General features: G+C 41.5%; 1 protein-coding gene across 1 annotated transcript in view; it reads left to right on the forward strand.

Annotated features, from left to right (window-relative positions):
- Positions 1–929: 929 nt before the first annotated feature.
- The window catches only part of RDH8 (retinol dehydrogenase 8), a gene marked incomplete at its 5' end in the record, with an annotated part of 18,698 nt that continues 6,158 nt past the window's right edge, over positions 930–13,469 (forward strand). Inside the window, 4 exons of the mRNA XM_083352770.1 lie at positions 930–1,035; positions 6,328–6,489; positions 10,960–11,139; positions 12,034–12,127. Of these exons, the coding sequence (XP_083208896.1) occupies positions 930–1,035; positions 6,328–6,489; positions 10,960–11,139; positions 12,034–12,127 (542 nt within the window). The remainder of the gene's footprint in view (positions 1,036–6,327; positions 6,490–10,959; positions 11,140–12,033; positions 12,128–13,469) is intronic.

Raw genomic sequence — 13,469 nt, forward strand, 5'->3', positions numbered from 1 at the left:
AGATGGTTAAAATGTAGCACTTGATTCAAGCAGTTCCCCAGAAATTGAAGTGGTTTAAAATTCATCTCATCTTCTAGGCTTGCATTCAGAACTCTACTACGGAATCCCTATGTGATGTCCATTTATGCAAGATTTCCCAGGTGAAGCCCAACAAGTTAGCAACCTACCCTGTAAGGCAGATGAGTATTATTATCCCCAGATGGCACATGGAGGGAATTATGTAGTTGAGAAACATCTAGAGGCCACTGAACTCTAGGCAGATTACTGGAAGTTTGAATTTTTTTTCTTCTGTTGTTGTTGTTGTTATTGTTGTTCAAATGTTGTCTTGCCTATCATAGTAACCTAAAGCAATTTCCAATTGATATAATGATATGTGGAAAAGACTTTGGGAGACAAGGGTACCCTGATCATCTAGGGTATGATCAGATAAAAGAGTGCATAGCTCACAACTGAATACCCTTCCCACTATCCAGTTGTGGCCTATGCAGCCTCTTATCTGACTATTCCCTAGGTCCAGTCTCTTGATTGTGACTCTCAAGGTCTTCCCCACATAGATTACGATCTGAGGATAGTTGTTTGTTTAAAACTTAATGATTAACAGTCCACACTGTGGCAAAGTTTATAATTCGTTCTCTCTTTTTTCTCTCTCTCTCTTTAGTTTTTAAAGAGTTTCTATTCACGTGAGTAGGCTGCATTCATGGCCCTCCAGTGCTGAGCAAAGATGGAGCTGCTGAAAAGGAAGAAGAAATAGAGGAGCTTTGGGAAAGACCGATACAGGTTTGGAAGGTTAATCATCTGCCTATAGGAGTTAGGCACTGCCTCCATCTTGTCACCCTCTCAAGCCTTCAGCTGATCCCTGGATCACATGATGGGTTTTTCTGTTACTTTCCAGCCTGATCCTTTCGGGCACACTTCACTGCAGCTCAGCTATGGCCAAGGCAGCTCCACGCACCGTGCTGATTACTGGCTGCTCCTCAGGCATCGGACTGTGCATGGCTGTGCAACTAGCACGGGATCCAGAAAGGCGATTCCATGGTGAGATCAGGGTATCTGAAAGGGGGTGGGATAACTGAGACACACTACTCAGAGGGCTGGACACTCTGATCTTTCTAGATGGGGTAAGTTAAAGTGGGATAAAAGGCATGAAAGATTTTTCAGAAAGGGAAAATCTAGAGGTGGGGGTGATAGCTAACTGGAGAATTAGACGTATGCAGCCTGGCTCCATCAGTTCCCTTGATTCACTCAGCTTCTTTTCTCAGGATTCTGCGTAACATTTGGGCTGTTCCCCAATATCCAGTGAGCTTTTTCAGCTCTTCCTTTATCAACTCAGCTCAAGACCACTTTGCAAAGTTACCCCCAAGTCAGAAGGCCACTTGAATTCCAATATTATATTCAACCTACTTTTGTTTTTTTGCATCCTTGCCTTTTTGACTACTTTGTATGCTGTTGGGTCTTCAGCTTCACGTGCTGCATCCTCTTCATTTCCCCATACTTATCCATACTGTCACATTAACTGCCCTTTACTCAACAAACTGGCTGGGTGTGATGCAGACTACCTCCAAAGGCTACTTGTGTAACCAAGCTCAGATGCCAGGAGACTTGGCAATCATAAGAATGTCACGATGCCAACAATTCCCTCTCCTCCAACCTTCCACTCCAGTTCTGCCTTTCTTTGTCTGCCACAGGAGGCGGCCTTTTAGCAAAAAGTGTTACTGACAAGTAACTGGGTGATCATGGACACAATGAATCCAATGGGCATCAGGAATGAAAGCTTACAAGTATTGATGTGATATTTATATTGCTTGTAGTTATTTTATAAGAGTTAAAGTGCGATAGATTTAATAGTTTATTGTTGTTTGCATAAGGTAGATTATGATTGTTTGTATTTTTATACCCTGTATTTACCTCTGGGAAGTCGGGGAGGGGGGAGGGGGAAGGGAGGGAGGTGTTGGGGAAGGTTGGAGAGAGGGGAGGGGGTTGGGAGGGTTTTTGTTTTGTTAAAAAAATGTGTTGTAAAACTTTTCAATTAAAAAAAGGAATGAAAGCTTACAAGCTTAAGACAACAAGCGTGCCTTGGGGAACTTACATTTGTACTTTATGTACACTAAAAGTGTGCAGTGATAAAAATGTTGAATGCACAACAATAGAGGGCATGCTGGATAGAAGTACATGCCACATAGACCAGACAGGTCAAACTTGCAACGTCACGTGACGTCGCACAATGTATCGGGACAGTTTTGCAATTGCTGGCAAAGGGGTGAGTGCGGCTTCTGTGTAACGCATCCGACCCATGGGCCAGCAGTTTGACACCCCTGACATAGACAAATGTCTCAAAAATTTCATGGAAGGGCTTTTTTGTGATAAGAAAATAGCTACGGTACTGATGAATTGTTTCATTTATTTGTTTATTTATTTTATTCCACCTTATTTTTATAACTTAAGGTGGCATACATACCTAATACTCCTTCCTCCTCCTATTTTACCCACAACAACAATCCTGTGAAATGGGCTGGGGGGAAAGAGAATGTGACTGGCCCAAAGTTGTCCAGGTAGCTTTCATGCCTAAGGTGGGATTAGAACTCACAGTCTCTTGGTTTCTAGCCCACTGCCTTAACCACTAGACAAAACTACCAATCCTCTGTAATTGTTATATGAGCCTTTACTAAGATGCTTAGCAAGTAATTTTCACAGCTTATACCCGTTATATGCACAAAGGATGTTATATATTATATATATATAACCCACACATAATCATAAATACCATTGCCAGAGGAATTTAGAATTTCCTATTAATCTTTTTTTCCCCTCTCATTTACATTCCCCTGGCAGATAATCCATTTCTGTTCCATTAAATTATATGGGAGAAGAAATGAGAAGAAAATGTAATGAGAAGAAAAAGGGGGAAAGGGGCTTAATGGGATATCAAAGAGGCAAGTTATGGGTTGGCTGCGTGAATAAGAGTAATGTCAGAGCAAAGACAGTAGAAGAAAACCTATTGTAATATTTAAAGTCATTTTTCTTCAACTATGAGAACTAAAAACTAAATTCAATTTAAAAAGGGGGGGCTTAGAATGATAGAGTTCTGTTGCATGATAATAAATCAGAATCTACATTTCAGAATTTGGTACGTTGTGAAGACTAAACTACAAAGATATAATAACTATTATTTAAAATCCAGAGGAATGTGAATCAAGACATATACAATTAATCTCACTTCCAGAGAAACTCGTTGACTGGCTCTAGGCATTGAGTCTAATCGGCCTCACCTTTTACTACCAGCATGGAATGGGAATATAATATATGTGGTTAGACTATAGGCATTTTTAGCTCGTTGTGCTTAGCAGATCCCAGAAAAACACAAGAAGTACCCCAGAAAGACATTGAAAATACAAACTAGGGAAGGTGCCCCAGTTGCCACTTCTAGCCAAAGGATGCTATCCTATCCCTTCTTTGTTCTTTTTTTTTCTTGAAAGATAGATGCCCTTTCTGGCTGCCTGCAGGTACCTAAAATGCCTCTTCAGCCTGTATGGATGGGCCCAAGGACTTCCTGTAAAGAAAGAAGTTACGTACTACTTTCCAGTTATTCAGTTTTATTTCAATTAAATACTTTAAAAAATTCAAAGCAAAGGAGACATTAGCAGATACACTGGGGGCTTAATAATAATGGGTATCCCCCCTTTCTCCCCCTCTATATCAGGGGTGTCAAACTCAATTTCATTGAGGGCCGCATCAGCATTGCGGTTGCCCTCAAGGGGCCGGGTGGGTATGGCCAGGGTGGGGCGTGGCCTACTGGGTGGGCGTGGCTAGAGTGCGTATGGCCTACTGGGTGGGCGTGGTCAGCTCTACATGGTTCGCATCAAGGGTGCCTATGGGGGCCTGGGAAGGAGTGGGGCAGATCTGAGGGTCTCTGGCAGAAGGAGGGTCTCTGGGCCAGGACCAAGGCAGTGGGGGCTGTTCCCTCACTGTTTCCAGGTTGGCTTCGCGGGCCGCATGAAACCACTTTGCGGGCCAGATCCAGCCCCCGGGCCTTGTGTTTGACATGTCTGCTCTATATGTTCAACTATATCATGTACAGAAAGTTATTTTTTTATATAATTTCTTACACATGAACATATGCTTGAACATATATACGTATAATTGTCTCAAAAGAGGGCACGCAGATAAATGTATGCAGAAAATCTAGAGAAGCAGAAGGGAGAGGAGGAAGAATGGGTCTTAGTGTGTTCCTACTCTTTACAACAAATTCTCCCTTGTCTGCCTGCAGCACACAGGCACACACCGCATGTACAGAGTTCACCCTCAAAGAAGAGATTAGACACAGAGGGATTTGGCATCATGACCCTTAAGAAGCTTACAAAACATGAATCCTCAATTACCCTGCTGAACCCTGGCCCAGAGCCAGTATTCTCTCCTTTGAGCAGCACTTCTGGACTTTGGTTGGCTGATACTGTCTGTTTATTTTATTTATTTATTTGTTTTTATAAACCGCCCTTCTCCCGAGGGACTCGGGGCGGTGTACAGAGTAAGATAGGCAAACATAATGAAACAGTATTGAAAAACAATAATCAAAACAAACTGGGACCCCAATTAGAGTTATCAGGCCAGGCCGGACTGCTGGAATAGGTAAGTCTTCAAGTCGCGCCGGAAGGTGCGGAGGTCGGGGGCCATCCGGATTTCGGTTGGTAAGCAGTTCCAGAGGGCTGGCACACCCACTGAGAATGCCCTCCCCCTGGGGGCCACCAGCCGACATTCCCTGACCGGAGGCACCCTGAGGAGGCCCTCTCTGTGGGAGCGCACAGGGCGGTGGGGTGTTGACGTTGGCAGAAGGTGCTCCCGTAGGTAGTCCGGACCTTCTGTTGCACAACAGAAGAGACTGTCTGGCAGGGAGAGCTCTCTGAACAACCAGCATCCCCAGCCTTGTGGCTCCTTGTAGCCTCCAATCTTTGCTGCCATCTCCCCAAGAAAGTATTGAGGAGGTGTTCTTAACAATACTCAGATGGCTTATTATCACAGGTAGTCCTCGACTTAGGACCATAATTGAACCCAATATTTAGGTTGCTAAGTGAGACATGTGTTTAAATGAGCTTTGCCTCATTTTACGACTTTTCTTGCCGTTCGCTGTTAAGTGGTTAAGTTAGTAACGCAGTTGCTAAGTGGCTTCCCCACGAATTTTTGCTTCTCAGAAGATGGGAAAAGGTTGCAATGGTCATAAATATGAGTCGGTCGCCAAGCGTCTAGATTTTGATGACGTGACCATGGGGAGGCTGCGATGGCCGTAAGTGTGAAAATCGGTCCTAAATCCCTTTTTCCGGTGCCGCTGTAACTTCAAACGGTCACTAAACGAACTGCTGTAAGTCGAGGACTTCCTGTATTTGTAATAATAATTGCGCTGGAACTCTCCAAGACAGCGTAATATGTGAACCATGCATCCTGGTAAGTAGGCAAGGAGAAAGACAGAAAACAGACAGGCACACAATCTCAGTCAGCTTTTTTTTTGTTTTTATTGAAAAGTTTTACAAAAACAAAGTTTTACCCCCAAATCCCCCCCACCCCAAAACCACCCACTTCCACACACCCCACTTCCCAGAGCTAAATACAGGATTATGGTTATAATAATCATATTCTAAATAAAAATTATGCAAGTATACAATTAACCAAATTCATAATGTGCTTTAACTCCCCTTTAACATAACTACAATCAAAGTACCAATAACAATATCCCACTAAAATCTACTCATAAGCTAAATGGAACTTTTTAGTCCCATATTTGTTCTGAATATAATCTATCCATCTCCTCCAAACTGAAATATATCTTTCCTGTGAATGATCCTTCAAATACACAAAAAATCTTAGACATCTCTGCAAGATTCTAAACTTTAGACACCCATTCTTCTATAATAAACAAACTATCCTTTTTATATTCAAATTAGTTTCTTTAACATCACAATCTACAATAATACCCCATTATCCAATGGATTCAAAATAAGACTAGCTTTTTTGTTGTTAAGACTCTATAACTATGGAGACCTAAGAAAATTACTAATGCTGCATTCCAACCATGTTTTCAAGTCAAATCTGTTCCAGGTTTCCCTTGGAATGGCTAATTATATATGCAAGGGTACTGGGTTAATTTTTTTTCATTGTCTTCATCACGTTCCATGTCATTGTTACTATTTTCTTTAAGTTATTTTACAGGTCTTAATAGATAAATAATTCCGACATTCCTTGTATAAAGGTTTCTTCCTGTCCACTTTTTAAAGTCTCAGCCTCCCCGCCCCCATCCATATAAAATGAGCAATTTGCATTTAGGCTCTTTCTTCCTTCTAGTCATTGCCACAATGCGTGACCTGCGCAAAAAGGACAAGCTGGAGGCAGCAGCGGGGGACACACTCAACCAGACCCTCACCATTCAGCGCCTTGATGTCTGTAGTGATGAATCTGTAGCTGAATGCATTAACAGCCTTCCTGAGAAACAGCTGGATGTGTTAGGTAGGTGTTCTGGAGGAAAGATTTTCTACATAGGCTGTGGGTTACTCACATTTATAATAGAAAGCTAAGGGGAATTGTACTTGATATTAAATTATTTATTTATTTATTTATTTTATTTTAATTCCATTTATATCCCGCCCTTCTCCGAAGACTCAGGGCGGCTTACAAGCTTAGCAGTAGCCTTCATTCTATGTATACGCCTGCTTATTAGGGCTTTCACACACACCCCAAGCGGCATTATTACAAAGTCAGCTTAATTGCCCCCAACAATCTGGGTCCTCATTTTACCTACCTCGGAAGGATGGAAGGCTGAGTCAACCTTGAGCCTGGTGGGATGCGAACGTGCACTAATTGCAGGCAGCTGGTGTTATTATACTGATGCATGCAAGTTCCATAATTTCAGAGTGGCTGTGCTGCAGCACTCATATGCTATGCTATTTATACAATACGTGACCAACTATACCGATGATCAGAAATACAATCTGTAGGTGGCCAGGTTGAGAAAGGTTGTTCTAAACCAGGGTTTCTCAACCTGAGCAACTTTAGGACTTGTGGACTTCAACTCCCAGAATTCCTCACCCAGTATGCATTCTGGGAGTTGAAGTCCAACACATCTTAAAGTTGCTCAGGTTGAGAAAAGATTGCTTTGAGTATTGCACTGCATTGCACCAGTTCTCAGGAGGAAGGAAAGCTGGGATGGGTGCTGCCCCAAATTCCTTCCAACCAAACAGCAGCCCAGAAGGTTTATTTGATGGGTTTTGCATTTCTGTCTTTCATAATCCTAGCTCAAACTCAAATCCTGGAGCTTTCCTTATTGGGCTTGAGTGAAGGGAGTGCTGGATTGGAAATTTCATAATTCCCCCTTCCTCTAAGGCTAAGCCTGATCCCGGATTCTTGTTTGCCCTTCTGTCCTTGAGAATTGGCCTCTTCCCAAGGTGACTTGAGCCTCCTGGAGATGGACGTGGTGTTAGATAACATCGGCTGTTAATATTTCTGACAGTTTATCCCAAGTCTTTTACATATAATATTCTCTATGTGATACACAGTAGAGGGTCCAGAATCCTGTAATAACTTTAAAACAGATGTTTCAAAACATCTTTTTTTTCTTCACCTGCTTTTCGAGACTGTGATGGTTTATGGCCAAGACAATGTTAACTTTCCAAACGCACAAAACAGATTGTATTGCGTGCGTGCAAGCTAACAAATTGCCAAATTCCAACTCAGTTCCACACTGGAAGAGAACTCTTGAGATACAATGAGTAGACTAAAATACTAGCATTGCGTATTTCCAATCGACTGATGCCTCTGGGCGTCAGAATTAAAGCCATATTTAATCAACATAGATTGCACATAAATATGATCCAAAGTATTGTCATCCCTACCACCAAATTACTGCATGTAAAATAGTTCACAGAATGCCCTAAAACAAACCAAGTAAGGAAAAGGAGATGGGTCCTGGAATTCTTTCTTTTTTATATATATAATCAGTGCTTTTTTTGTAAAAGAAAAATGTGCCGGAACTCACACATGTCATACAACCCGCCTTGCCTACCCTACAAGGTTCCATCCCAAAAAAGGTGCCGGAACTCCGTTCTGAGCGTTCTATGAGAAAAAAAGCCCTGTATATAATACATTTATATTAGTTTATCAAAGTGTAAAATACAAAGAGAAATTTTAAAAATAGAACTGGGGGGGAGGGAAAAAGAAAAAAAGAGAAAATATGAAGTAAAGAGGGAAAAGGAAAGAAAAAGGCGCCAACTTCCAACACTCTTTAGCACAATAGGAAATAACAACCTCAGCTTTTTCCTTTACACAACAGTATATGCTACCCATTTCTATAGCAACAAACCTATCTAATCAGCAAAAAACAAAACCAAGGGTTTTTTTTCTCCTACTGCAAGCACAGAATCAATTCCCAAACAGAAACAAAATTAAATATATTCTCTTCTTTGGATCAAAGAGCCGATTTAACCATCTCTGCTTCTCCTTGGTTCTGGAATTTTTTTCAAAACCCTTTACCCCGAGGGCCTATTGAAGCAACCTGCATTTCGTTCTCTTTAATATAGTTGCATGTGTTTGTGTGCATGTGTATTGTCCATCTCATAAATGTGAGTCTAAAAACACACTGTTACAATACAGGGAGTCCTCAACTTATGATCACAATTGGGACCAGAATTTTTGTTGCTAAGCAATATGGTCATTGAGTCTTCATGTCTCCATCCCTGATTTTATGACTTTTGTGCCATGGTCATTAAGGGAAACTGACTTTTTTTTAAATTACATTTATATCCCGCCCTTCTCCGAAGACTCAGGGCGGCTTACAAGCTTAGCAGTAGCCTTCATTCTATGTATATGCCTGCTTATTAGGGCTTTCACACACACCCCAAGCGGCATTATTACAAAGTCAGCTTATTGCCCCCAACAATCTGGGTCCTCATTTTACCTACCTCGGAAGGATGGAAGGCTGAGTCAACCTTGGGCCTGCTGGGATGCGAACCTATACTAATTGCAGGCAGCTGGTGTTACTTGGCTCTTTGTAAGTGAAGTCACAAACAACAGTCATAAATACATACCATTTGCCAAGTGCTCAAATTGTGATTGCATGACTGTGGTGATGGTCGTAAGTGTGAAGACTGATTGTAAGTAATTGGACATTAGCTGAGGACTACATGTAAAAAACAATGATGTGCCCAAATGTGTGTGTGTGTGTCCTTTACATATTGTAATATTTTGTTGGGGTGGAAAGAATAAAATCCCAGAATTAATATCAAGTTCAGAAGAATTGAATAACTTTCTATAACTGGATGCCTTTCAGACATGTGGACCACAAGTCCCAACCTCCAAAATGGCCAACCAAATTGTATTCCAATGCATCTATAAGATATTGGACTGGGAAGACCTAAAATACTTGATTATCTAGAAACAGCTTTCTCACAAGTAGTATAGGCAGCACGGTACATAGTTAGATTGCAGACTGGAGACACAGTCAGTCATGAATTGGGAGAGGGGAAAAGCATTGGTATGCTCCTTCTTATATTTCTGGAGGAAAGTCAGGAAAAATATCAGATTTTTTAAAAAACAACAACAACAACAAACCATTCAATTACCTACTAAATTAACTGGAATAGATTTCCTCTTTTCTTTGAGGGAATGTCTAGGCAATTCTCATTTTGTTTTTTTAATTAGTTTTTATTCAGTGTTGCATAGTTGACATTTTTCATTATTTTAGAAGGAACATAATTTAAAAGCAGACATACTTCTTTCAAATGAGATAAAAATGTGTCTAGGGGGAAAAAAGAGGTAGGGGACGACTTCAGTTGAGAGGTTCCAAATCCAGGCACTGAGATATGAAGATTCACCCTCTGAAGTGAAAATTTATGTTTCCATCTTTCTAGATGTGTAATTTGTAAAAACATTCAGAATTTACCTTGGGGAAGGTATGAGAAAGCCAGGGAGGGAGGGAGGGAGGAAGGAAGGAAGGAAGGAAGGAAGGAAGGAAGGAAGGAAGGAAGGAAGGAAGGAAGGAAGGAAGGAGCAAGCCATTAGACCATGGGTGTCACACTCGCTGCATCATGTGACATGTCACGACGTATCACAACTTTTTTCACGTTGCTGGAGCTGGGGTGGGCGTGGCCTTTGCATGATGCAACCAGCCAGTGGGCCGACAGTTTGACACCCCTGCATTAGAGGGACTTAGAAAAGAGATTACATAGTCCACTGATAAAATGACATGTCAGAAAGATAGTCAGAATAACCCCATTTTGATTATGTTAGTGTAAAATGGAGCAGAGAGAATTTTCAAGACCTAATGTTAATGTGCCCTACAGCAATAAAGAAGCATTTATGGAATCCCTACAGTGTAGCTTCTTGACCTACGTATGGCCATACAGTACTTATGATAACTAGCTTGTGATAACTGCATTGGCTAGGCCCAACCACAGGGTTGCTTCCACATAGCAGTCACTTTGCTTCCGGTTGAGAGAGCCCGGGCCTTAGTGGCAACGCATGTGAGCTTTGATTACAAAATGTCCCATGACAATCCTATGGAGGAAAACCACCCTTTTCTTAGGAATAGCCGGTCCATTCCTCTTATAAAAGAAATGAGAGCTGTTGTTAGAGCATTTGAAAGAAGAAGAAGAAGAAGAAGAAGAAGAAGAAGAAGAAGAAGAAGAAGAAGAAGAAGAAGAAGAAGAAGAAGAAGAAGAAGAAGAAGAAGAAGAAGAAGAAGAAAAAGAAGAAGAAGAAGAAGAGGAGGAGGAGGAGGAGGAGGAGGAGGAGGAGGGGGAGGGGGGGGAGGAGGGGGAGGGGGAGGGGGAGAAGAAAGGGATCCAGGTAAAGAGCAACAGAACCCAAAGCAGAAACAAAATGGTGGTCTCCACAGAGGACATTGCTGCAGGAGAGCAAGAAACTACAAAGTTAGGAGGATTAGTAGAGGATAATGTTTTAAACTGTGGAATTTGTGTTTCTCAGTGAACAATGCTGGTGTGGGGCTCATTGGGCCCCTGGAAACGATCAGCATCGATGCCATGAAACACATCTTTGAGACCAACTTCTTTGGTGCCATCCGCATGATCAAGGCTGTGCTCCCTGCAATGAAGCAGCGTCAGAAAGGACACATTGTGGTCATCAGCAGTGTCATGGGATTGCAAGGTATGAATGGCACTTCTGACTGGTGAGTGGCGGGGTAGAGATGAAATCAATGCCTCTCTAAAGCCTAGTCCTGCCTAGCTCCTTAGCTTTTATGGATATAAAGATCTCATGGCCTTTTCACATCCCATTACAACTTTCAAAATCAATGATAGAATACACTCATTAAAAATATTCTGAACAACTCAAATTTTCACACTTGCAGCTCATCTTACATTGACAAATGAAGCTCTACATATGTCAAGATAATGCACAATTCTGGCTTTACTTGACTATAGGTCTCCTTCCATCTCTCATTATAAAATACTTTATATAGGGCTGTAATGTATACCTCCCATTTCAGGATCTCAGTATCCAACCATCTAACGAGTCCTCACATTTATATTTGAGTGTCAAATTCTGGCTAACAGCATCAGCCTTCCCCTGTTTTGGCCTATTGGACATCAGCCTTCTAATTTCCATCCATACAGACTAACCTCATTGAATGGAAACGGAAGTCTGTCACTTCTGGAGGAAACTAGACTAATTTTTAAACAATTCAGTGGAAACCTGAATTCTGTATTGATCTCAGAAGCACTCCCTGAAAAATAAAAAAAGAGAGATGATGCCTGAAAATTAGGCCTTTGTCTGAATGCGTGCCTTTTTTTCTCTTAAAACAAAGAGGTAAACTGAAGTTATCTGAAAATTAGAGGGGCCCTACCTTCCATTTTCCATTGGCAAAAAGATGCATAGTAACCAGCTAATCCCATCGTTTTCTGAGCATGCACATGGCATTTTCTCAATTCTCAATTCAACCTACCTAAAGCAACGAAGGACGTTTGGTCTAAGTGTGAAAAACATAAGAATAAATGGAACTCTGAACTATGAAAACTTACATCCCTTCCGCTTCCTTCCCAGGTGTCCCTTTCAATGACGTCTACGCAGCCTCCAAGTTTGCCATCGAGGGTTTCTGTGAAAGCCTTGCTGTGCAGCTCCTCAAATTCAATATCTTGTGAGTGAAACGGAGCCAATGCATTCACTAGGCGGGGAGAGGTGGCAATCGAAAATAGAAAGTGGCGACAGGAAAGGGGGATGTCAGCAAGATCCTGGAGGGCGGAGGCAGAGTTGCAGGAGCCCCCTAACCTCTGTCTCCCTAGACCAGGGGCAGGCAACCTTGGCTCTTTTATGACTCGTGGACTTCAACTCCCAGAATTCCTGAGCCAGCATGGCTCAGCGTGGAAACTCCCTTTCCCCTCAGCATAGCTGGCTCAGGAATTCTGGGAGTTGAAGTCCACCAGTCATAAAAGAGCCAAGGTTGCCTACCCCTGCCCTAGACTTACTTAGTGCTCTCAGGTGCAGTGATCGCAGCTACTCAGCAACTTCTGAACTGAGCTCAAGTTCCCGATATATAAACAAAATTGAGGGGTCCTTGGGCTCTGGAATCCAAGGAAGGGGTCCTCTTTGGTTTTATTTTCTACTCCAAATACCAAGGGGAAGAATCTTGTACAGCATGCAGACAGCGGATTGGGAGAAGAGGGCAATTTAATGTTGAGAGGCGTCATTAGAACCCGTCTCCAGGCACTTTACGTTGCCACAAAGCAAACATTACAATGTTATTTAGCCTCACGGGCATCTGAGCTCTTATATTCATGCTCAGCAACATTTTCAGGTTCAGCAGAAATAGCACAAAAACACAAAGGGAAGAAAAATGAAGAAATCCATAAAACTTCTTGAGATCTCTCATGATAGGTTGGGGAACTTTCAAAAAAGAGATGCGCTTCTGAAAGTTGGTGGTTTTTTTTTAAAAAAAGTATTTTGAGGGGGGTGGGAGAATCATCAAGGGATGACATGGGTGTTTTGTTGCTTTACGTAAACATAGGTACATATACTAACAACTACTCATAAGAGCAATTGGACTCACACCTCTATTTTTATGCTCTTAAATATTAGCGGAGGAGAAGATTTGCTTATTTCAGGCCATCAGACATTAAAGCATTCAGTGTTCCTGACTAGTAATATTAGCAATAATAAATGACACTTTTAAATTAGTTTACTGATATCCCAGTACCAATTCTGATGCTGACATTTCGTGTCTGATATTTCTAATATGGTACGTATTTTTTTAAAAATAGCTAAGGAAGGTAATAGACAATTTAACCAATAATGTAATTGAAAATTAAACAGCTTTAAGCGCAATCTATAAAATAGCAGTAGAAAACATGCTAGCACTGATTAGTACCTTTTAAACAGCACAAAACATGATTAATAACCTAACAACCAAGGCAATGCAAACATTTTTTTTTAAATAAAAGCCTTTACCATTCAGCAAAATATGATAACCAAGGAGGATTTCA

This window comes from Vipera ursinii, assembly GCF_947247035.1.
Source record: "Vipera ursinii genome assembly, chromosome: 2".
Lineage (NCBI taxonomy): Eukaryota > Metazoa > Chordata > Lepidosauria > Squamata > Viperidae > Vipera > Vipera ursinii.